The 24,777-nt window shown below is 42.3% G+C and overlaps 1 protein-coding gene across 1 annotated transcript in view; it reads right to left on the reverse strand.

The window, feature by feature from the left end:
* KIAA0753 overlaps positions 1–24,777 on the reverse strand; it is a gene marked incomplete at its 3' end in the record, with an annotated part of 42,713 nt that overhangs the window by 1,082 nt on the left and 16,854 nt on the right. Inside the window, exons 8-18 of the mRNA XM_080922303.1 lie at positions 22,795–23,018; positions 20,789–20,955; positions 19,053–19,172; positions 17,483–17,572; positions 17,205–17,294; positions 12,784–12,862; positions 11,759–11,842; positions 9,804–9,989; positions 8,469–8,550; positions 2,913–3,033; positions 2,322–2,546 (exon numbers count right to left, since the gene is read on the reverse strand). Of these exons, the coding sequence (XP_080778429.1) occupies positions 2,322–2,546; positions 2,913–3,033; positions 8,469–8,550; positions 9,804–9,989; positions 11,759–11,842; positions 12,784–12,862; positions 17,205–17,294; positions 17,483–17,572; positions 19,053–19,172; positions 20,789–20,955; positions 22,795–23,018 (1,468 nt within the window). The remainder of the gene's footprint in view (positions 1–2,321; positions 2,547–2,912; positions 3,034–8,468; positions 8,551–9,803; positions 9,990–11,758; positions 11,843–12,783; positions 12,863–17,204; positions 17,295–17,482; positions 17,573–19,052; positions 19,173–20,788; positions 20,956–22,794; positions 23,019–24,777) is intronic.

A 24,777-nucleotide genomic window follows, 5' to 3' on the forward strand; every position in this document is an offset into this window, starting at 1 on the left:
ATGGAGATGACAGCCATTGTTTCTCTGGACATTGTTTCAGATTCATTTTCTTACTCTCCTCTCCCAAGACATACCTTCACATATATTAGACCACACTGCTCAGCCTTCTACATTCCTAGTCACCCCATCTTTACTTTTCATCTTTAATTTTGCCTTTCTGTAACACACACACACACACACACACACACACATACACACACACACACACACAAACACACAAAACTATTCCACGTTCCAAGATTTCCCTTCTGTTGTATGTAATTTGCTATTGAGCCTATCTAATATATTTCTCATTTCAGAAAGTGTGGTTTGTGTGTTTGTTTGTTTTGTCCATGGATGTATGTTTAGATTTTGACTAGCTCCCAGTTCACTGGCAAAATTCTAAGTTGGATATTTATTTCTATACAGCAGGCAGCTGCAAACAGTGTCACTATTTGGAGCTGCTGTGGATGTGCTGATAGTGCTGTTTTCTGTGGCCTGGCTACTTTCACTAAAGACAATGTTTAAGAACATCACAGAAGTAAACTAAGTCTCCTATGATGATATGATTTTCCGCCAGAGAAAATATGTTTGCTTACATATGGGGCCTGGGGAACAACAGGGACTAGAGTCACCTCAGCAACTGAGAAGATGCGGCACTGAGTGGAGTCCCTACGAAGACCCATTTATGCCCAGATCACCTGACCTTTCAGAGTGCAACGTTTCAAGGTTTCAGCTGGAAGTGAAGTGATACGAGGCCTGGGGATGTAGCTCAGCAGTAGAGGGTTGGCCCAGAGTGTACAAGGTCCTGGGTTCAATACCAGCACCATAACCAAGGAAGTGAAGAAACTTCAGCAAGGCACTAACTAGCCTTAGCTATTAACTGCTGGTTCCAGCCTCCACCTTCTGGCCTCAGGAGGCTGTGGCAGCTCTCCTCCAGAGTGAACCATTCAGCACCACACTGGCTGCACTCTCTTCTCCAGGGTCCTGACCCACTTGTTCTTCATTACCTAGTTAGTATTGTGATGTCTTCAAGTGTATGCATTTTATTTTTAATCCAGCTTTTCTATTAACAGTTGTCCTCAGGGGAGAAGTGGTCCAAATCACCATTCATGTCATTTCTGGAGGCAGAAGTGACCACACTGTCCTTGTGTTCACTTCACTCTCTATATTCCCACCACTGTTGCTCTCAGTGTGAGGGAAACACAAGGGCACTTCTCATTCACTCCCACAGCAGTTGGCAGGACAGGGTTCCATTCTTTACTCTGCCTCAAAGCAACATCCCTCCTGAAGCCCTCTGTCTTCCCCTTCTGGTCTGGACTGGCTGCCACCTATGCTCACTGGCAATGTCTCTGGGAGTGACTTTGCCATTTTTCTTGATATCCCAAGTTGAAACCTAGGTCCCTGAAGTTCTAAGTTGTCTTTCTTAGTGCACATCTTGCCTGAGGCAGCACACAGCCTCCAATAACTTAAGAAGAAACAGTGTAGGATAGCAAAAGCTCAGAAATACAAAACAAGAGGCATGTTTAAAACTTAAGAAAAAATATAAGCAATCTACTACTTTGCTCAATGATGAGACCCACCTTGCATTCTGTACTAAAGTGGCACTCAGAGGAGGGACCTGGGGGTGCAGGATGTGAGTAAGAGCAGTGAAGTCAGAAGCTAGCTGCTTGCCAAGGCCAGTGTGCCTCAGTCGTGAGGATTCATATGGCTGTTTCCTATCCAGAAAAACTTGTGTTTTCTGATGGAGTACAATCCTCACCATCAACATCAAAAAATTAGCCCCAACTCAAATATTTGTATTCATTCACTGAAGCCTTAACTCCCAATGTGATGGCCTGAGCCTAGAAGGAAATGAAGTTCAAATGAGGTCACAAGGGTGGAATCTTCATGATGGGAATGGTGCCCCAAGAGGAGGAGAGAGAGGACCTCTGTCACTAGAGGACAGAGCAAGAAGACAGCTGTCAGCCAGCCAGGAAGGGGACACTCACCAGACACTCCAATCTTAGATAACTCCCAGCCTCCAGACGGTAAAAAAAAAAAAATTCTTGTTGGTTTTAGTTCCTCAGTCTACAGTGTTTTATAGCACCCTGAGCTCAGCCTGACAGTCTGCCTGAGAGAAGGAGACTGAAGGACACTCCATTTCTCCAGGTGGCCAAGATCATGATATTTTCATAGCCTCCTGCACCACAGAGGAGGCTGCCCACCAGCCCATGAGCAGCCACTGGAGCCTCAGACCCTAGAGCAAAGAATAAGACCTCAGCTGATCCTTTCTTCAGATCCTCTTCAAGTCTAAACTTTGGTTCTTGGCCTGCAAACAGAGACACAGAAATTTTACTGACCTTTCAACTACTAGCCATGGGTTGAAGGAGCCTATAGCCTCATGAGATATGATCCGTAGGAACTGCTCAAATCGGCTACAGTAGTCACCAATGCTGTGCCGCATCCCTGGTGGGACTGAGAGGGGAGTTTGGCCTTCTTTCTGATGTAGATCTTCTCTGAAGAAGGAAAGGGGGGCCTCCCTTTTCTCCAGTACTTCTTCTGTTTCCATACTTTCATCCAGTGAGCTGAGAACACAGAAGAATGAAGGCATTCAGATGTAAGCAAATAGTTTGTCTAAATAAAACTCAGCATCCTACTGTCATGGCCCACTCCTCTCTGTGCTACAATAATCTTCACACTGTAAGGATTCTTGCTCCATAGATGAAATAAAACTCACACTAAGTATCAGAACAACGTGTATATTCCAGCTAAAAGCTGCCAAGTGCTGGAGATGTCCTTACAATGCAAGTGTTCAACACCCACCACGGAACCACTATTTTACTAGACCTTGCTCAAAACAACTTCTGTCACTTGGAGCTAAAGGACTGCAGAATTTAACTACACCCAACGCCAGCAACTAGCAAAACTCACGCAGTGTCCCTGCCACTTACTTGGCATTGCAGGGCCTTTCTAACAAGATGTTCACAGCAGGGCACTTGCGAGTTGCTGTCTTGGTGATCTTGACTGGATGAGAAGCCAAAGGTCTTTCACTTACTGCTGGGGTGTTCTGGTCTAGAAATGACAGTTATAAAATGACTGTTGTCAAGAAAAACTGTGTCCTTCCTAAGAGTGTGGTTGTAGCTAGTGAGCTGTGAGGAAGTCACAGGTGTCTTCCTTACACATTAAGGCACAAGAAGTAGTGCAGTGCAGAGGGGCTTCAAACAGAGAAACAAACAAACAAACATAAGAAAAAAACTCTGCAGAGTTAAGTCTTCAGAAAAGAGAAGTGCTCCCAGCTCTTTGAGACCCCTTCCCTGGTCCACACAGCCCTAGGAGATACCATTTTACTGGTACCCAGCTGCCAGTCAAAGAGTCTGAAGTCATGAAGTTTGTTTTTTAACCTTTAAATGCCTTGATTACTGAAGAAGGAGAAAGCCACTCAGACTTGAACACTTAATTAACTGATCTAACTTATCTCTGGACACTGCTATAGAAAATCTACATGAGAGTCAACAGCTTGCAGGCCTGAGAGCTCTCTTGAGTTTTGGGTGATTTCTAGTTTTAAAAAATGTTTCAAGTATAAGAAAAAGAACCTGTCAGTCAGGTAAAGCTGTTCTAACACCACACTGTTTCTGACATACACATGCTTGGGATCACACACTTTCAGGAACAACCCTGCCAAGGACAGCTTTTGGAACAATGTTACTGATGCTGAGGACAATCACTTTTCAGTTATTCAGAAGTGAGAGAAATAGATTAGACACCACATAATCCTAAGACCAGAGTAAGTTTGGTTCTGTAATGCACCGGGGACAACAAGCATGGTGCCCAGATTCCTGCTTTGGTCTCATGATGCTGGGATTACAAGCACCCAGCACTCCTTCAGTTTTAGTGTTCTAAAGAGCTTCTCTGTAAAAAGAAATATTTAATTTTGTGTGTGTGTGTGTGTGTGTGTGTGTGTGTGTGTGTGTGTGCACTAGAGTGTAGTTCCTGTAATACTAGAAGAGGGTGCAGGATGCCCTGAAACTGCACTTACAAGCAGGTGAGAGCTGCCTGATATGAGTGCTGAGAATCAAACTCCAGTCCTTTGCAAGAGTAGCTGCTAAGCAATCTCTCCAGACTCCAAAGAACTCCTCTTAGATGTTAATGTAGTCTCGACATAGAGACCTAGACAGCAACTAATAATTAAAGGTTGTCCTCTTGAAAGAAAAAGATACTAAGATATACCTTTAAGTATGCAACCTTTGTAGTCCATAGCCAAACCATCAGTAAAACACACCCCTTTCCTCTGTCTCCAACTCAAAAAGAAATGCTAAAATGTCTACTGTTCAACTACACAATCATTAGAAGGGTCCTTGCACAGTAGGCAACTCTCTAGGTCTCAGTGAACCTGGGGCGTAGCTGGGAAAGTTAAGGCATCTTGACAAACAGCTGTAGCCTGCTACGAGCTGTATGTGTTCACAGGCAGGAACTGGGCAAAGGGCGAGAGCGCTATAACGAAGGCTGACTATCACTAATTGCTTGGGACCAGAAGTGTTTCTGGTGCCATAGTTCAGAATTTGGGAACTGTGTAGAAGCTTCATTGAGCATCTCAAATCGGAAAGTCCAGCACTTTAAGGTTCTGGATGCACACTGGATCTCAGCACTTTTGTTTATGGCTGCTTGGCCTGTAAAAAAAGTACTGCATGGGTAGGATCACACAAGCCAGACCCAGAACAGCAATTCAATTACTAGCCCATGCAGTAGAGTCCAGGGTTTGTCACCGTAACAACTCAATGCATGAAAACTGCAGAAAATGCACAAAGAGTACATGAGTGTTTGTAAAACTATCTTTTATTTGCTTGATGTAATTGTCATCTCAGGGGCTTACTGCTTCAACTGGAAACTTCTACATTCCTTACAATCTAATTTAGGTTTAGAATATTTTCATCCTCTGACCCTTACTGCTGAATAGCTAGTTTTTTCTGAGCTCTGGCTGGCTGGTTCAACTCAGCTGTTCTAGCTCAAACTCCTCTCAACACTGACTGATTCAGACTGGCTTCTCTCTCTTAGCCTCTCCTGAATAGCTCTGCCTGGCCTCAGACTGTTAATCTGTTCTAATCCTCTAGCTCCTTCTCATTTTCTGGCTCTTTCTGCCTTCACCCATGTCAGCTTGTTCTCTTATCAGCCTGTCTCTCTAGAACTGTCCTGGTAACACTGCCTTCTTTTTACCTGCACTGTCCCAAGAGTAGCTTACCCTTTCTCTCTTCTCATGGGAGTGAGACACATTCTACTCTGTCAAATCTTTCTTTGATTCTTCACTTTGTCTGTCACTCAATTAGACATCACTTTCAAGCATGGGTGCTTCCTTCTACAAACTAACTTTACCTTCATTGTTTGGGATTAAAGGTGTGTACTAAAGTGTCTGTATTCCAGCCAGAGGGAATGAAGGTGTGTGCTAAGGGCTAAGTCATACCACAACTAGAAACAGATTTTTTTCAATAAATAACACAATCTTGGGGTTCACAGTGTGATAGAATATCCTACAAGTGTTCTGTTAGATGGCTCATATTTCTGTCAAAATTTAACATGGCAACAATCCAAGTTGGTATCTTGAAATAACTCCATGATATAAGCTGGCATCAAGCCCCTAACCTACGGCTTCCTCCACATCTGCAGGTAAGTGTAATATGCACTGGATTTAAGTCCCACATCTACTCCTCATGAGGAAAATGAACATGAGTTAAACAGAGTTTTGCTTCCCAGAAAACCGTGGCAGCAGCCTAGCGACTGCAGCCACAGTGTGAATGTTTAAGTTTTGAAAAGTACAAGAGAAAAGCAAATCTCTTTCACCAAATGGAACAAGAACAAGTGAATATCCAACAGCCTCTTCCTCAAACCACAAACAGGTATCTAGGATAGACCATAAGGCATTAAAACCAAAACTAACAAACAAACAAACAAACCATAAAGCTCCTGGAAGAAAACAGCACCCTCTTACCTCAGTGGCAGGCAAAGCTTCCCTAGGCCACAAAAAAATAAATCATATACAAAGATGACTGAGGTTTTATCAGAATTCAAACTTCAACGTCACTGAGGGGCGACTGCCAGCAAATGGTGGTGTGGGGTAGTGGGTAGTGGTGGAGGAAGCAAGCACTTAAGAAGTAACACATATAAGGTTGTTTGGGGGAAGGGGTGTGTGAAAATAAATGTTCTGGAACTGAAAAGTGGCAATGAACACTGCTCAGACAACCATGTGAATATAGCAGTTAAAACACTGTGGAGACAGCTCAGGGGTACAGTGTGTACTGAGAACATGCTCCGGGTTTGAGCCTCAGCACTACAAAACACAAAAACCAGAAACAGAACAAACCAACCTAAAACATGTATTTAACAAGAATTTATGCCTAAAACACACAAGTAATCTTATAATTAAAAAATAAAAGGGCAACCCAACTAAAAAGCAGAAAAAACAATTTTGAATATATAATTAAGAATTATATATATATATATTAATTATTAATCACTTGAAAAGTTTTGAAGCACTACTCATCAAGAAAGAGAAACTGAAGAGATGGTTCAGTGGTTAAGAGCAGAAAGCGCTCTTGCAGAGAACACAAGTTCAGTTCCCAGCACATCTGGCAGTTCCTAACCATTTGAAGATCTAGCACTAAGGGAAATCAGTATCTTTGTGTGCCCTCACCTCCCACCCCAATAGGCACATAAACATAGCTAAAAATAACAATAAAGCTTCAAAATATTAGAAGAAACTGAATCTGAAACACTGTGAGGTACCAATACCCCTGCCAGATTCATTACAAGAACACAATATGCAAGACTTACACTGCTAGAGGCAAGCAAGTGTGTAAGCAAAACTAGCTTGGAATTCATATGTCACCCAGGATACAGCTCTTGATCCTCCTGCCTCAGCTTCATATCACCATGCTGGCTTTTATATTCATAATTAAGTTTTAAAACAACTTTTTATATTTATTTTTATTCTATATAAGTGTCTGCTTGAGTGTGTTACGTACATGGTGTGCCTGTTGCCACAGTGATCAGAGGAGCCATCTAGATCACCAGGAAATAGTTACAGCCCACTGTCACTCATGTGGCTATTGGGAACTCCAAGGTACTCTGCAAGAGCCACAGATGCTCTTAACCACTGACCTACCTCTTCAGCACCTTAGATTTAATCTTAATAGTCCCTACTAAAAATAAACAAATACAGATTCACTGGCAAACATGAAATTAGATGTGACATGAACATTCCAAGAGAAAGAGGGAGGGGCATAGAGAGGGATAAACAGATGGCTAACTAGTTGGGTAAATGGACCCTGAGATGTTTACAGTCAATAGCTAGATTCTGTGTTACTTCCACTGCAGAGGGACTTTAATATCTTGAGATGTATGGCAAGTATTCTCTTTATGTGACTGTAGTATCTTTACAACAGGCAAACAAAACAAAGGAAGGTCTGACTACCATGGAAACAGGCACTGAATGACAATGCTGTGTTTGGGGAATGGAGGTAGCCGTAGGAATTGGAAGAACTGGAAGGAAAAGTTCCTCATCTTAGAAGCCTCCAGAAGAAACCCCACTAGTACCTCAACTTCTTTTTGAGACTCATTTTCAGCCTTCTGACCTCTCAAACTATAAGCGAATAAATCTGTGTTCTAATCCAGTACTCTGTAAGGGAGGAATGTTCTAAGGTTCCATTAGCTACAGCAGCAACATGAAATAAGCAACAACAGGCTATCACAAGCTATGTTGATTGAGTTTGACAAGCACACCCAGCAATAGACTGCACTTACTCAAACTCCTAGATTACTCAACATGATTAAAAAGCAGTGTTGCCTAAAGTTAGGGCACTGACTGGGAAAAATGGGAAATTTCCGCAACAACTGTGTAGCTGTGTGCTACATCTAGACAGGAGTTTGGGTAGGAAACAGATCCACTTGTGAAAACTCCTCAAATGACACAGTTAAGGTCTGTGCATTATATGTAATTTTTCTAGTCAATAAAATTTGTGTGTGTGTGTGTGTGTGTGTGTGTGAGAGAGAGAGAGAGAGAGAGAGAGAGAGAGAGAGAGAGAGACATACATGATGCATGGAAGTCAGAAAAACCTTCTACTAAGTTTGAGACAGGGTCTCTTGCTGCAATTGCCAGGCTGGCTGGCTCAGGGGCTTCTGTTAGTTCTGTCTCAGCCTCTCACTAAGCCATCTCACTATTCTTTATATGTAAACTTTACCTCAGAAAAACAAAACCATAAATAAATATGAAACTCAGGCTGAGGCTGCATATTTGAAGTAAAATGTACTGTTATCTGGCAATTTACTTTGCAATACATAGATAAGACCATCTGAAATACAAACTGAGAGGAACTGAGGATAGATGGATAAACTGCAATGTGGGAACCTCAGGACTACAAGGTGGAATTTTGGTCACTGGATGGTTTTTCTCAATCTTTCATTATGCTGGAAAATTTTCAGAGTAAAATATTGAAGGTGGGTTAGGGAGAAGCACCTACCATTTCTTTCTTCGTGCATCCATAAGTGAGGGTCAGCGTAAACAATTTTATTATATCTTTGGCGAACTGTCTCCTGGTATTTCTTTAAAAAAGAAAGTTTAATTTATGAGCAAAAAGTAAGTTTCATTATAAACCAGAAGTAGTAAGTGTGGAAACAGCCTCAGCAAACAGACACAGATGAGAACAGGCGTCTGTGGAGACAGAAAGTGAGCAGCTCCTGAGGGAAGCCCAAAAAGTATGAGGAGTGTGGCTGTAACCTCAGGCAGCGTGTCCCCTGGAGCTGTGATGACAGATGCATCAAGTCCTCCTGGACTTTAGTCTTCATGAGTCTGTCTTCCAACAGACATGTCGTCTGTTCCTACTGAGGGCAGCTCAGATCCAGCCAGTTACCCCAGAGAGGGAAAGTGGTTAAAAGAATAGGACAAACAGCATGTCTTTAAATTTTCAAAAACAACCCAAAATTATCTTCTTTATAATTTCCTATTTAGCAATGAGAAAGAAATGAGCTAATCATGATACAACTAGAACAAAACTGCCGAGAGTGGGGTCAGACCTGGACCAGCCATCCAGACTCTCTCAGTTTTTATGGCCTTGACCACATCATTTGACCACTGGTTTTGATTTCCAGCTCTTGAACAATCCAGTAGGATGGCTCGTGTCTAAGGTCTTTAAGTTTATAAGAAAAAGGAGTCATTCAAAGATTAGTAGTCTTGAAATTAAAGAAGGTGAGGACATCTACGATTCGACAGGATCACTGCAGCAAGGTAGAAGAGGCAGCCGATTGGTGTCTATAAGGGACTGATGCAGAAGTCAATGATCCAAATGTGGGACCAAGTCCACGCCTCTATGTTTTTGGAATTATGAGTCACTGTTTACAGTGTGATAACAGGATGGGTTTTATATATTGTGATAACACTTACTGGAATATGTGCTAAATACTTTATATCTTCTTCTATTCTCAAATACCCCACATATTAAGGTTAAGCAACTGAGGGCTGGAGAGATGGCTCAGTGGTTAAGAGCACTGACTGTTCTTCCAAAGGTCCTGAGTTCAAATCCCAGCAATAACATGGTGGCTCACAACCATCTGTAATGAGATCTGATGCCCTCCTCTGATGTGTCTGAAGACAACTACAGTATACTTATAAATAATAAGAAACAAATCTTTTTAAAAGAAGGTTAAGCAACTAAACCAAGCACAATCTTATACTCAGTTGGCAACAGAGCTTTGATTTAAAAGTAGGACACTGTGGCTCTGTCATATTGAGTATCAGCAATGTGATCAGGAGCAGAAGTGGACCCCCACTGGCAAAGAGCAGCACCCCCAGACCTTACTTCCATTTCTTCCATCCGGAGCATCATGGTCTCAAGATCTGGGCTGTCCTTGCTGTTCCTCAATCTGGGTGAAATTTCTGACCCCAAGATCTTATCATCAGTCACAGTCCAGAGCCCATGAGCAGTATCTTCCAAATAGTCATCCAGCTGACAAATATCCCTCGATTCAAAATGGACATCTGAAGCCTACAAAATGAAGGAAGAAATGGTGGGAAAATGACATAAGAGAACTGAAAAATTAAGGATTGTTGTTGGTCATTATAATTCCAGAGCATAGTGAGCCAACAGGCAGAGAGTCTATACAGAACAAACTTCTCAGTCAGTGGGGAACAAAAGCACTAGCCAATACAATCTCATCAATCGCTTAAATGATTGTACGAACCAAGCAGTATCATGTAATTATGTAATGCCAATGTAAGCAGCCATTTTATTTGTGTTGCTGGTTGGCAGAGCATGTATATCTTCTGCCATGTTTAGGGGATGATCCTTAAAGGGTCCTGGCATTACCGTGTTCTTCTCTTTGCTGGAGGCTCTTGGTATAATCTACGAGAGCTTTACCATTCTTTCCCGACTTTGTGTTCTTTAAACTCACAAAGTACTTTCTTTACAGTTTGCAAAGCATCTCTCCTGCTTACTTGCTTTTCTCTTTCTTCTCCCATCCCTCTCTACATAGCCCTGGCTGTCTCAAAACCCACTATGTAGACCAAGATGGCTACAAACTCACAGAGATCCACCTGCCTCTGCCTCCCCAGTGCTGGGATTAAAGGTGTCTGTTACCACACCTAGTTATTTATCTTGATCCTAATATAGGTCTGTAATCTGATCTGTTTTATTAGTTTTTTTGTTTGTGTTTTGTTTTCAAATAATGCTTTCTGAGTAAAGCATGAAATATTTCTGAGATTAAGGGCTGGTTCTGCCCTTCAACTTTGAACAAGTTTTCTGGGCTTGTTGTCAATGTTGTCTCCTCCTCCCCCACCATTTCCAACCCCTTTTTCTCCTACTGCACTGGTTCCTCTTCCTCCACTTCCTTCTTTTCCTCCTCTTCTTTTTCTCCTCCTCTTCCCCCTTCTTCCCCTCTTCTTCCTCCTCTCTCTCCTCCTATTCTTCTTCAAAACAACACATGGAACTCCAACATAAAATAGCAGCACAAAAGAATTATAACAATAAAGCTATAGCTAAGATCCTGTTATTAGATTAGTTAGATACATTCTTGACCTATAGTCTTCTTGCTCCCAAGGAGAATGATCTATTTAAAATCTCACTCCTGTTGCCTTCTAACTCCTTTATACTCTGCCTGTTGCCCGCTTTGAGCAATTACTGCAGCAAGCACTTTTTTTCAACTTTTATAAGACTAAAGGAATGAAACCTGTACCTTCTGCTCCAAGGGCCCTAAGGCCAAGTACACAGGGACAGTCTCCTAAACGTTAAAAGCAAATCCTCCAGAGAAATATTAGCCTGTACAACAACCAAAGAGGTTTTTCTTTTTTTCATTTATTTCTTGGACCTTCTCATTTCCTCTCTGCTGGGCCAGACACCGTCATGTACTGGGCACTCAAAACTTGCTCACCTAACAAAAACATCAGGCCTTACAGAGAAAGGAAATTAGTCCAGTAATGAGGCAGAGTAGGCTGGATGAAAGAAAACAAGGGCAGCGATTCTCCTGCTGTAGGCCATCAACAGTCAGGGCCACAGTTTATCTACACTCTGTCCTGGGGGGAGAGATAAAAATGCACCAACAGAAACCTGTGGCTCTAGAGACATCTGTGAGCTGTTTGCACGGCTGATCCGGGCCCAGAACTAAATGTACACTCTAAGAATTAACATGCTGCATAAGAAAAATAATTTTCACTTTCCTTGAGTAGGATAATGTAGTGTTTGCAAAGTAATCTACATATCATTTTCCTCTGACTGGCGACATTATCATGTGATAATAGCAGAATACCAACCACACACACCTGCTCTGCATGCTGGGCTGCTGCTGCGTTCCATGATGGACGATCCTTCAAATGACTATTTGCTTCCACCGAGGAATTAACTCTCTATTAAAATGAACAAATGCACTCATATTAGAACAAATGAGCCGTGTTGCAGAATCACCTGTGTGGAACTACCCATCAGCTCTAGCTGCACTATGTTTTTTGCAACAATATAAGCACTCAGTCCTCGTGAAAACAAGTGCCATGTGGTCTTGGTGCTCTACTTTAAAACACTGCTAGAGCAGTCATACACTGTTAGTATATTCTGTTCACTAGTCAAGTGAGGAGACTACACAACTCTATCTCTAGGAGCCCCCTAAGGTTAGTAATCCGAAGATATCCATAGACCCTAATAACCTAACACTTCTTAGACTCAGCATGTCAGTCAACCAGTTAAGGTCATAATATTCTTACGTGGCCTCATCAATAAATATGCAAACACCATGGCTTCTGTTTCCAGGAAGAAGCCATCAGTCTCATTATCAACTCCTACTGTTTATAGGAGAGTGACATAAAATCCTGGTATGCTGTAAGTCATTTTATCTTTGAGAAAGTCCTAGTTTGTGCAGAAGTGCCCCCAAATCTCTCTCTCTAATTATAAAATAGCCAATAATTCTAAGTTAATCAAGGTCACAGAGACCAGCATCCAGGAACACTGTTTTTATCAATAGGTCGATTTACAAAGAATGGGAAACGCAGTCTAATATCCTTCCCCAAGTTAAAATGTCACCCTTCTCAAAAGCAGTGCTTCTCTTCCGCTAGCCTGTACCTTCTCACCCTCCACCCACACAGAGGACATGTGGACAGTGGATACTGTGTGATGGTCTGGAGGTGGTGAAGGGCCTAGCAGGGAAACCATGTTCTATCTACAGGTTCACCTGTCCTTCAGCCTCCCACCACCGAAGAGATACTGAGCCCTCTAAAAAGGGTCAGTGTGACCTAGGCAACAAATCCTTTCGTTTCAGAACTGCCAAAGGCAAGCAAAGGAGATGTGAATCAATTACCTGGGCCTTGATCAAGAGGGGCTTCAACCGCTCCAGAACTGCCTCCTCCACCTTGTCAGCTAACTGGGTGGCAGAGACACTGTTTAGAAGTAAAATTGAAAATTCAAGTCTGCAGCCAGAATGTTCTACTCTGCATACTCATGTAACTCCTCCAGGTCAAAGCAAAAAGGGCAACAGACCCACAGTGTTCCCACCTGCCATGACCACATACCCCCTGGGGTCTTATGAAAGATAGACTAGGACTCAATTGCTCTAAGTGAGAGCAAAATTCCCGCTCCCTCTCTCCCCAACCCTGTCTCTGCTTACTGATCAGCATTAAGCTCTACTACTTCTCTACCACTAGGCCTGCCTGCCACCATGCTGTCTGATGACCCATCATGATGATGATAAACTAAGCCTTTGAAATTATAAGCAAGCCTCCGATTAAATGCTTTCTTTTATAAGGGTTGCATTGGTCATGGTGTCTCTTCATAGCAATAGAACACTGACAAAGACAGAAACAAAAACATACAAGAACCATACAACCCAGTATATTTACTCTGGGCACTTACTACACAGAAATAAAACACATCACACAATGCATAGATGTTTATACAATCCTTAGTCACACGAATGTCAAGCTAAAGACAACCCATATATCCGTCATTTGTTTACTAAGATGAATGGTTAAACTATGAGATCCGACTCACCAGCAGATGAACTAACAAACAATACATTTGGGACCAAAATGACTCTTTATAGAATTATATTAGGAAAACGGTCAATTCGAGGGCAGGTGAGATGGCTCAGCAGCTAAAGACATTTGTTGCCAAGCCTGATGACCAGAGTCTGATCTCCATAGTTGAAAAGAGAACCGGTTCCTGCAAGCTGGCCTCTGGATTAGCTGCCACACTTACCGAGTCAAAAGGTAGCTGGGACAGCAGAGAAGTATGTTCAGCTATAAAAGGGCAATATGAAGGATGGTGGTGGTGATGGGTATGTTCTGGACTATTGCTAGCATTCCTTCTAGGCCCTGCCCACAGTTACCTAGCAACAGGAGACTGCTTGGCCTCTTTTTGCCCCCTCTGACACTTTTCTCTCTGACTCCTTTCTCCCTTTCCTGACCCCCCTCCATGTAGTCCGCCTTCTTTCTCTCTCTCTCTCTGTCCTTCTCTGTCCCCCCTCTCCCTTTGCCTCTTCCCCCTTCTCAATCCCCCTTCCCATCCCCCCAAACAAACTTCATTCTATACTAGATTCATCATCATACCTTGGGTGGGAGGAGGAATGTCTCAGCATGGGCCTGCTGAGACACCCCTTCCCTCTGCACCATACTAGGTTTTACAATGTCAGCTGGTCCCATGTACCTGCACTGTGTCACTATCTACATTCTGGCTATAATCAACAGTTTGTTAAGATATTACACTAGATAGCTGAGAAATGAGTACCCCAAATTTTTCTGTATTATTACAACTTTTGTGAATGTAAATTATCTACTAATAAAAAGTTTAATATTAAAAATTTTTCCACTAAAAATTTCTAAAGGAGAATTCTACAATAAGGCTAATAATGGTTATATAAAATTAGCAAATGTAAGCATAGAACAAACATTTTTTGATTTGAAATGTCTGAAAAAAGATTCCTTTTCCACTCATTACTCATTGGTGTTGTTCTTGTTATTATTATTATTATCATTATTATTGACAAGGTCAAGCTACTGTAAAATGAGCTGGCCTCACGGTAATCTTCCTGCCCCAGTCTTCTAAGTGCTGGCAAGACAGGTATACATCATCGTGCTTGGTAGAACAGTTCCTGCAAGGGGTGAAGAAGATCCATTCTGCCATCAGTGGGATGGCTGTGGTGGTTTCACCTATTTGAACAGTTAGCCCCTAATTGGTAGAACTTGTTTAGGAAGAATTAGGGGGTGTGGCCTTGTCAGAGGAGGTGTGTCACTGGGGGAAGACTTTAAGGTTTCAAAGCTATTCCCATTGAGTCTCCCTCCATCTCTCTGCCTCCTACTTGTGGAACAAAATATGAGCCCTTAGCTATTTCTCCATGGTGCTACCATGTCTAATTTTCTGATGCTGCAAGCTTTCTTTCATAAGCTGCCTTGATCATGATATTTTATTATAGCAATAAGACAGTAACTAAGACTGGATAACCCGAGAATACACTCACAAGGGTATCCACAGAGTGGGCTCCAGTAAGTGTGTCCCTTTAACACTAATAAGAAACCTGTCATAAAGTAGATGGAAACGCTAGATGTGCACACTGATACGAGACTCTACAAAGCCATCTGGGCCACATGTATAAGAAATGCTCCTATCATATCTGCATGCATTTGCCCATAAAATGAGATGGAGAGTCACCAAACAACAGGCTCCACACTTTGGTAATCTATGTCCTTATTACTATATTCAAAACCCTACAGAGAAAACAACAAAAACCACTAACAATCAAATTGCCCCCACCTCATACACACAGACACACACAAATCCTACAGACAGTCAATGAGGATAAAAACTATCTATAGTGTGAAATTGCAATTTTTAAAAGAAGCTAAGTAAGTTAGGCTGTGCTTCATCAAAACAAGAATACAAACAGAAGAGGACATGACAACATAGAAATCCATGTGAGTGGAGCTGGAGAGATGGCTTAGCAGTTAAGAGCACTGACTGCTCTACCAAAGGTCCTGAGTTCAATTCCCTGCAACCACATGGTTGCTCACCACAACCATCTGTAATGGGATCAGATGCCCTCTTCTAGTGTGTTTGAAAACAGCTACAGTGTACTCACATAAAATAATTAAATCTTATAAAAACAAGAAAAGAAATCCATGTGAGCAAAGCTAGTCTGGATGCTTGTCTTGTCTTCCCTGATGCTGATGAAGTGCTTTGCTTTCTGGGACTTATCCCCATGGGCTGCCCAGTCAGAAGTGAGAAAGCAGAGCATGGCCAGGCAGACCCCTCCTGATGAGGTGCCCAGTGCTCACTGGGCCTAGTTCACTCATAGCCTGAGGTGGTAAACCCTGTGTCATGTCTGCTGTGACTCATTCATGTCTTTGCTCTAGGACTCCTGGAGTGGGGCTCTTGAGTACTCTGATGAAAGCTTAAAGTCAGGTTATGATCCAAGTTCTAAAACCAAGTCTCCCAAGTCTGACACCAGCAAAACTGACCATCCCATGCTCAGATAAATTTGTACTTCTGTTTCCAAAATGAAGGTTGTTAGCAGAAGTGTATACATCAGTAGAAGATTTGTGAACAAAGGTAAGGAAAAGATGAACTCAGAATTAGGGCAGTAGGTACCTCTATGGGAAAGGAAGTTTGGCTTCTACAACAGTATTATTGGTTTGGGCGGTGATACATAGGTGTTCATTTTTAATATTCTCAATCATACATGTGAATTTAGTGTTTTTCTATGTATATGCCACATTTATTTTTTTCCAGAAAAAATACACATAAAAACAAATGAGCAAGTGGATAGGAGCCAGACACAGGCAATCAACCTTCTAATAGCTAGAGATGACCAAGCCAGACTCTCCAACAGCAGAGACCACACCATCCCAGGGTATGCATACCCATGCTGTCCACTTACTTCCTGGAAACACCAGAAGAGTCTGGAAGATCAGCTATGTGTGTAAGGATATCCTACAGATCCTAAGACTCTGTGATTATATAACTGAAATCTTAACCCATCACCTTGGCCTCTAACAGAAGAACCACAGTTCTGTAGCTGTTATAAATAATGGTGAGATGTATACATGCTTCAGTCAGTGCTTGTTCGTTTTACTACAGGGTAAATGGTCATCAGAGCTAGAGAAAAATTATGAACTGTGGCAGTGGCATTGTCCCCATTACAACTTAAGCATATTTCTTTATTGCTTGATTTCTTTATTATACAATTCAAAATATTATAAATGAACACCTGTGCATCACCTCCCAAAACAATAATACTGTGGTAGAAGCCAAACCTCCTTTCCTAGAGGTATCTACTGCCCTGATTCCTGAGTTCATCTTTTCCTGACCTGTGTTCACAACATCTACTGATGTTTGGTAGTAGTATTCTTAGGTGATGAATAGGGAAAAGCAGCTTCATCTGAAAACCTTATCTGCACTCAGGCTAAGGTGAAACAACAGCATCCGCACACTCATCATACACACACCATGCACTTCCACATGCTCTCCCCACTTAGGAAGACTACCATCTGCCTACCACAGTGCCTTGGGATGTAAGGCAACAAACAAGCAAACACAGAACACCCCCAGATCATACATGTTTTTGAAATTCTTCACACTCCATTTGCAACTAGAAAGTTATACTGTAATGCAGATGGAAACATGCAAACACTCATTCATTCGATTACTCACTCTTAAGAGTTCACACTATATGGAACTAAATCCATATAGAGACACATACCCTATCCCTCCCTGGTAGGAGACATATACCTTAATTTTTGAAGTCTGTCCATTTCTTCAGCTTTCAGTTCATCCAGTTCTTTCGTTCTTCTAGAAGTCTCAGCCTCAAGCCAATCGAGCCTAAAGGGTAGTAAAGTCACATCAACTCTCCTCAAAACCAAGTCAGGACACCCTTGGCTTCTATCTCTGCTCTACTGAAGACTTCCTAGGTGTCTTCGAAGTCTTAAGGAAGAAGAAAGCCAGTAAGCACAGGAGCTTGGCTGATGTCAACAACTGACTCACTGTTTACCTCAGGAACAAATACTTACCTCTGTTTTTGCTTTCTTTCCATTTCTTTGGCTTCCAATTCTTCTAGTGCCTTCAGACTTTTGGAAGACTCAGCATCTGGCCAAGAAAGCCTAACAGACAATACAAGGAGTAAAGGTAACCATGACTCAATGCCACAAGGTGTCATTACCACAGAAACAGAGCAGAAGTGAGTCCCCTACCCCTACTCCAGCACCAATCCTGGCTCTATGAAAGGACTCAAAAGTAATGTATTCTCTGTGTGCCCATGAAAGCTCCCACATGTTCCTACAAAAAGATATTTATGCACAAAAGTACTTCAAGATAGTACATACACAAGAAGCTGCCAGCAAGAAAGGCAACCACCACGGAGCTCAGGATATGTCACTTGTTCAGACAAAGAAACAGAGCCCAGTGTAGGTATTAACAAAACCAAATAAAAACAAAAGAGGATGTTAACTCTAAACAATGTTATTGTATGTGCTCATCCAAGAGCTTTGATTCCTGTGGTTGTGGCTATGTGAACATTACCTAATGGCCCACTCTTTTCTAAGGGCTAAAGATGGAGCTGGGGCTTCACACATCAGGGCTAGGGGAGCTGTGTGTACTTCTGAGTTCCCTCAGCCCTAATACCCACTTTCATGTTTGCTTTCCCTTAATGCCAGGGTATTTTCAGCCAAACAAATGCAGAGCAAGCTGTTCTCACTGCTGCCGACCTTGGGAACACTCTCTCTCATTACACCCCTCACATTTATCCCTGCCTGTGCAAGTCCTGGTTTAATGTCCACCTCCCTGTGTGAAGCTTCATTCTCTGCAGCAAGAGGAAAACACTCTTTCTTCTGAACCTGTCCAGATCTTAGGGTGTATGGCACATTCTATCTTCAATCACAGCTAATTACATGTATTTTCCAATGGCTGCAAATAAGAACTAGGATTATGGTCTTATTTGCTCTTTTTTAAAAAGTACATAACGCATACAACTGTGCCATATACAAATTGGCAAATGGCTTACACAGAAGTTTTTGAACGAATAAAACAAGAAAGAATAAAAGTATGGTGGGTGTACTAGCTGGTTTTGTGCCAACTTGACATAAGCTGGAGTTATCTCAGAGAAAGAAGCCTCAGTTGAGAACCAGCTGTAAGACATTTTCTCAGCTAGTGATCAATGGGGAAGGCCCAGCCCACTGTGGATGGTGCCATCCCTGGGCTGGTAGACCTGGGTTCTATAAGAAAGCAAGCTAAGCAAAGCAGGGGAAGCAATCCAGTAAGTAACATCCCTCCATGGTCTCTGCATCAGCTCCTGTTTCCTGACCTGCTTGGGTTCCAGTCCTGACTTCCTTTGGTGATAAACAGCAATGTGGAAGTGTAAGCTGAATAAATACTTTTCTCCCCATCTTGCTTCTTGGACATATGTTTTGTGCAGGAATAGAAGCCCTGACTAGGACAGTGGGCCTGTAGTAACATGGAGAGTGTAATAGAGAAGTCCAACAATCTAACTTTAAATAATCATCTTTAGACAATGGGAAGACAGAGGGCTTTGCTGCAGAGTCTGTATAAATGGAGCCCTTTAATTTTGAAAATGCAAATACAAACCTGGCTGCTTCTTGCTCGGCAGCACCTCCTGGCTGACTTCCCTTGTGGATATCCTCTTGCTGTAGGGACTGCTCCTTTGCAGCATCTCTGGGGTTGTACTTCACCTTCAGCCATGCAGCACTACGTGGAATAGAAGAACACACCTTTCGTAGTCATTCACCCACCCCGTGACTCATCCAAAAAGAACTATGTAATGCTGACCTAAAGCGCCTGCATAGAAAAATGAGCGGGAGGATCCTCCAGCTCTCATGCCCAATGTCGAAGGGAGAAGATGCCTTTGCTTCAAGAAGCAGTCATTATCTCAATTAAAATTTAAAAAAAACAAAAACTGTCACAGAATAAAGAATGTACTTCAACAGAACCTGCTTTAAATATATAAATATGAGTCACTAATATTAGCCCAGGTCACATTCCTCTAAGTGTCTGTATTAGGTCTCACACAGCAGTCTGATTCAGGAAGCTTGATCTGCCACACATCTCCTCCCACCACACACACTGTCTAGATCAGTGGTTCTCAACCTTCTTAATACAGCAGCCCTTTAATACAGCCCCTCGTGCTGTGGTAACCCCAATTATAGTTATTTCATTGCTACTTCATAACTGTAACTTTTTGTTATGAAGCATAGTGTAAATAAATATCTGATATGCAAGATATTGAATATGTGATTCCTAGGAAAGGGTCATTTGACCCCAAAGAGGTCATGGCCCACAGGTTGAGAAACTATAGTCTAGCAACTACTGTGCATGTGGTTAGCAAACTTCAACCTATTGATGTTTTAAATTACCAACTCAGCTCATATCCCACTGACATGCACAAAGCAAAGAAAAAGCAAAGAAATCAGAACAAAGTCATGAAAGCAAAAAAAACAACAAAACAAAGAAAATAACCCCACAGTGAGGCCATAAGATGCAGCTTTTGGTCATGTAAGCTTTTCTGACCAGTGTTGGTTCTCCTTCCTCAGGCTGAGGGATGCACACTTGCAAGGGGCCTCCTAGAACCAGGGTGCTCACATGTCACTCACCCCAGCAAGGAGGCCTTTCCTAGTCAGCCCTTTGTCTATTCTCACTTGCTGTTTGTGTTTCTCCTTTGCCCTGCTGGATTTTCTAGTTCTCTCACGGTGCTTTCAAAGACTCCCAGATCTTGGCAAACATGTTCTTTTATCTTTAGCCACCCACCCTAGCCTGAGTCAAACTGGACCCTTCCCCCTTGAGGACAAAACCTTGTCTCTAGCCCTGTGGGATAGAGAGTAGCTCCCCAGTCTTTACGCTATGTGTATGGTAACAAGACAGTGATGTTAACACCATAACGCAGAGGGGCAAAGCCAGGCAAGTATGGATGAGCTCAGAGCTCACAGCTTTCTGGGCTTGGAATTAAAATTATTTAAACTTTATTCATTCAGCAAAGAGTAAGTGGATGCCTATTATATGTAGGCACTGGATATTAAGACACGAGAGAGATACAATGCCCAGACTTGGTAAGCACGATCTGTTCACAGAGCAGACAACACAGCGTTTAATCCCTCCTACACTGACCAATGCCCACTGGACACTGAGGTGTTCCATCTACCCACAGACAGTACAAAAAGAAACCAACAAACTTCTAGACAAAAGCCTCATATATCACTCACCCAAATAAGAATTTCTGCCCAAGGGGAAGAATGAAGCCTACTAGTTCATCTGCTCTAACGAGAAGAAAATAAAGTCCATATAAACCCAGGTCCTTAATTTTTGCATACCATTTAGGAGAGGCTGGTGGGGATGTGGGGTTTGGCGGTATCCAAGGAGCCCTATGGTCTTTCATAGGCTGCCGGTTCATTTTTAATCTGGATGACACTGTTGTCTGCTGCAACCTGCTTTTGCTGTAAGGTTGGTTTGGTCGATTTCTTTCAGATATGTGGAGTCCCTGTAAGAAGTAAACATGCATTACAAAGCCAGACAAGTATTAAAGACACTCTAGCTTCAACCTCTGACTCACTGGAGCTCCAAGTGCCTCTTTGCTATTCATGCACTCATTCTAAAAGCTAATGAAATCACTCTGAGGAAAATGTGAGAACCACATCGATCACACTGAAGTAAACCTGGGCAAGGGAAGACCTGGAATCTTTGGCTTTTCCACATTTGTATATAAAATATTTATTATCTTTTTCCTTAGCTAAGTCTTCCCTTCTAAAAGTCCATGCTTGTTTACAGGTAAATTACAAAATATTCTTAACCTAAAATACTTAAACCTTTCTAATCACAACGAATCACACAATTTCAAATACCCACTGGGCATGAGGCTTTGAAGAGCATCCAAGTACAATGTTCTCTTATAGGCTCAATCCTGACTTTCCAATGACCTCATTACAAGTTGATTTGGGAAGGAATAAAGATGTGATCCCAATCCATGACCTGTCAGTTACCAGCTGTGCTGATTAGAGTTTTGTGGTCATGACACAAACTAGAGTCCTCTGCAAAAAGGAACAACATTAAATGAGAAAGGAAGGAGCTACACCAAACTGGCTTCTAGGCAAGTCTGGGGCATTTTCTTGACTAATGAGTGATGGGAAAGAAGCCAGCTCACCGTGAGTAGTGCCACTCCTAGGCAGGTGGTTCTAGTAGGGTGAGCAAGTGCGTAAGAAGAATTCCTCCATGGTCTCTTGCTTCAGTCCCTGCCTGGAACTCCTACCCTGGCTTCCCTTCATGACTAAAAATATATTTCTTCCAGTTTGATGGGTTTCTTTCCCCCCGCAATAATAGAAAGGAAACTAAGACACTAGTATGCTGAAATATTCTTTTCCAATGCCCATGTGCTACAGGAGCCTCCAGACAGCACTACAGAGAGGCAGTCACTGCAGTAAGTATACTCAGACCACAGGTGCTTGTCTTCCTAGTTCCCTTTGTAGGACTATAAGAAGTTTTACTATTGTTGATATTTAATTTTTTAACTAATTAATTTTATGTGTAGGCATTTTGCCTATACCACTTGCATGCTGGTGCCCATGGAGGTTGGAAGAGGACACCAGATATCCTGGAACTAGAGTTACAGATAACTATGAGCCACCATGTGAGTACTGGAAACCAAACCCCAGTCCTCTGGAAGAGTAGTCAGTGATAAACTACTGAGCAATCTCTTCAGCCCAATAAGGAAGTTTTAGACAGACGCTTAAAATACAAGGTAGTTTCAGATCATAAGCTCTAACTACTCAACTAATTCCTAAAGCCATATTAAAAAGCACTCAGCTAAAGTGGCCCTTTAAAATTCAATGACTATAACAGATCAGTATTTATCCTTAGTAGAAACATAACCTTTTAAAAATAATTTTATGTGTTTTACCTGCATGAATGTCTGTGCACTACATGTGCCTGTGGAGGCCAGAAGTGGGCACTGGGACCCTAGAACTGGAGTTATAGATAGCTGTGAGCCACCATGTGGGTGCTGGGAGCCTACTCTAGGTCTTCTAGAAGGGCAGTAAGTACCCTTAAAACCACTGAGCCACCATCAGTCCCAGGAACAACTTATCCCACTAACCACTCAGAACAGAATCTTAAATCCTCTTAACTCTTAACACTTTCAAATACTGAATGTTAAGACAAGCTTCCTAATTATGACCATGGTATTAAATAAGTTAGAATCTTACTGACACAGGAAAGGATAGCCAACTGCCCCCAACAAACAGTGGTTCTACCCCTTACTAGCTTGCATTACCTTAGACAATATCAGATGATTATAATCGGGTCCCAAGAAAGGAAAACTTCATACCTGCTGTGGTCTGGCTGACTCCAAAGTATCTTTCTTCTTAAATGGCATGTGCCCTGCCATGGTCTTCTTTCTCACTGCTTGTGGTTTTGCTGGGGTTAATGTTTCATCCTTGAAGTCTGTACCATGGTCCAATCTACGGGGAGCTTCTTCTGGAAGAATGTCTGCATCTGAAACACCCAGTTCACTCTCCAGCCTCTGAAGCTCCGTAGCAGGCTGACACACATCTACACAAGATTTCAGAGGAGACATTCTACTTAAGCCAAATAGGGGAATGACTCAAAAGCATATAAGATCTAGTCTCCAGCTTGGTACTGTGAGAAGCATGGAGCTCTGTTCCCACACCCACTACCTCCTTAGCAACACCCACACAGGTATAATCACCTATGTCCAAGCACCATGACCAACCCCCTCAATGTCAGGACCACATTTATGACTTTCCAGTTCTTATCTGTGGTCTTAATTCTATAATATCTCTTGTTCCTATCCAGGTTGGCCTCTCTAGATGTCTTGACTTTAAGATACTTCCCTCACTGGTACCCTGCTGATCTTAGTCACATTTCCACTGGGTTGCCAAACTGTGCTGGCTAGATTTATGTCAACTTGACACAAACTAGAGTCATCTGAAAGGAGGGAACCTCAATTGAAAGACAAAGCCTCCATAAGAAAAGCCCTAGCCTATTGTGGGTGGTGCCATCCCTGGGCTGGTGGTCCTGGGTTCTAAAAAAAAGCAGGCTAAGAAGCCATGATGAGCAAGCCAGTAAGCAGCACTCTTTTGTAGCCTTTGCATGAGCTCCAGCCTCCAGGTTCCTGCCCTGTGAGTTCCTGCTCACCCCCCCCCCCACTGCTTTTAATGAAGAACGGTTATATGGAACTGTGAACAAAATAAACTTTCTTCTTCCCCAAGTTGCTTTTCATCATGTTTCATCACAGCAATCAGAATGTTCACTAAGATGCGCTGTCTTTCTAAAATGGAAATACTGCAACCAGAGATGGCTCAGTTGTCAAAGGCACTTTACGCTCTTGCACAGGACCTGGGTTCGGTTTCCAGCACTCACTCAGTGGCTCAAAACATTCCATAATCTAAGTTTCAGAGCTTCTGATGCCTTCTTCTCAACTCCATAGGCACTGCATGCACAAGAGCACAAACACATATGTAGGCAAAACACTTATCCACATGTGTACCACATGTATGCCTAGTACCCTCAGATCTCCTAAAAGTGGAGTCATAGAAAGCTATGAGCTACCATGTGGGTGCTGGGGACCAAACCCATATCCTATGAAAAGCAGCCTTAACCACTGAGCCATCTTCTCTCCGTCCTCAGATTAAAAACTTCTTTCCAAGCAGAGTTTCTCTGTGTGACCCTGGCTGTCCTGGAATTCGGAGATCCACTTGCCTCTACCTCTGCAGTGCTAGGATTAAAGGTGTGTGCCACCTTGCCCAGCTCTGAAAACTTGTGTCAGCATGTGGGAGGCTCTGGGTTCCAGTCATAGAACCACGAACAACAACGCGCATACAAACACACAAAAACAAAAGCTCCAAGAAAATGAGAAGGAAATGAAAACTCATAGGAATTTCACAGACAGAAAACATTACAAAGCTTTTATTTTATTTTTAAAGTGCGGGAACTATATTCCTGGCCATTGAAAGGACATGAAAGAAAATCTGAATCAAGTTTTCTTTACAGACTGAATACTGTAACCATGTCAGTTCCCCACTAACCGATCTATAATTTCAAATGCATATCAAATTAAAAATGTGTGTGTGTGTGTGTGTGTGTGTGTGTGTGTGTAAACAGATTGATTCGGCTGGGTATCATGGCATACACCTTAATTTCCAGCACTCCGGAGACAGAGGCAGGCAGATCTCTAAGTTTGAGCTGAGTCTGGTAAACATAGAAAGTCCCAAGTCAGTAGGAAGTCCCAGGTCAGTAAAAACTCAATATTGGGTCTCTACTAAAAAACAAACAAATAAGCAAAACTTAA

This window comes from Micromys minutus (genome assembly GCF_963924665.1).
Source record: "Micromys minutus genome assembly, chromosome: 10".
In the NCBI taxonomy this organism is placed as follows: Eukaryota; Metazoa; Chordata; class Mammalia; order Rodentia; family Muridae; genus Micromys; species Micromys minutus.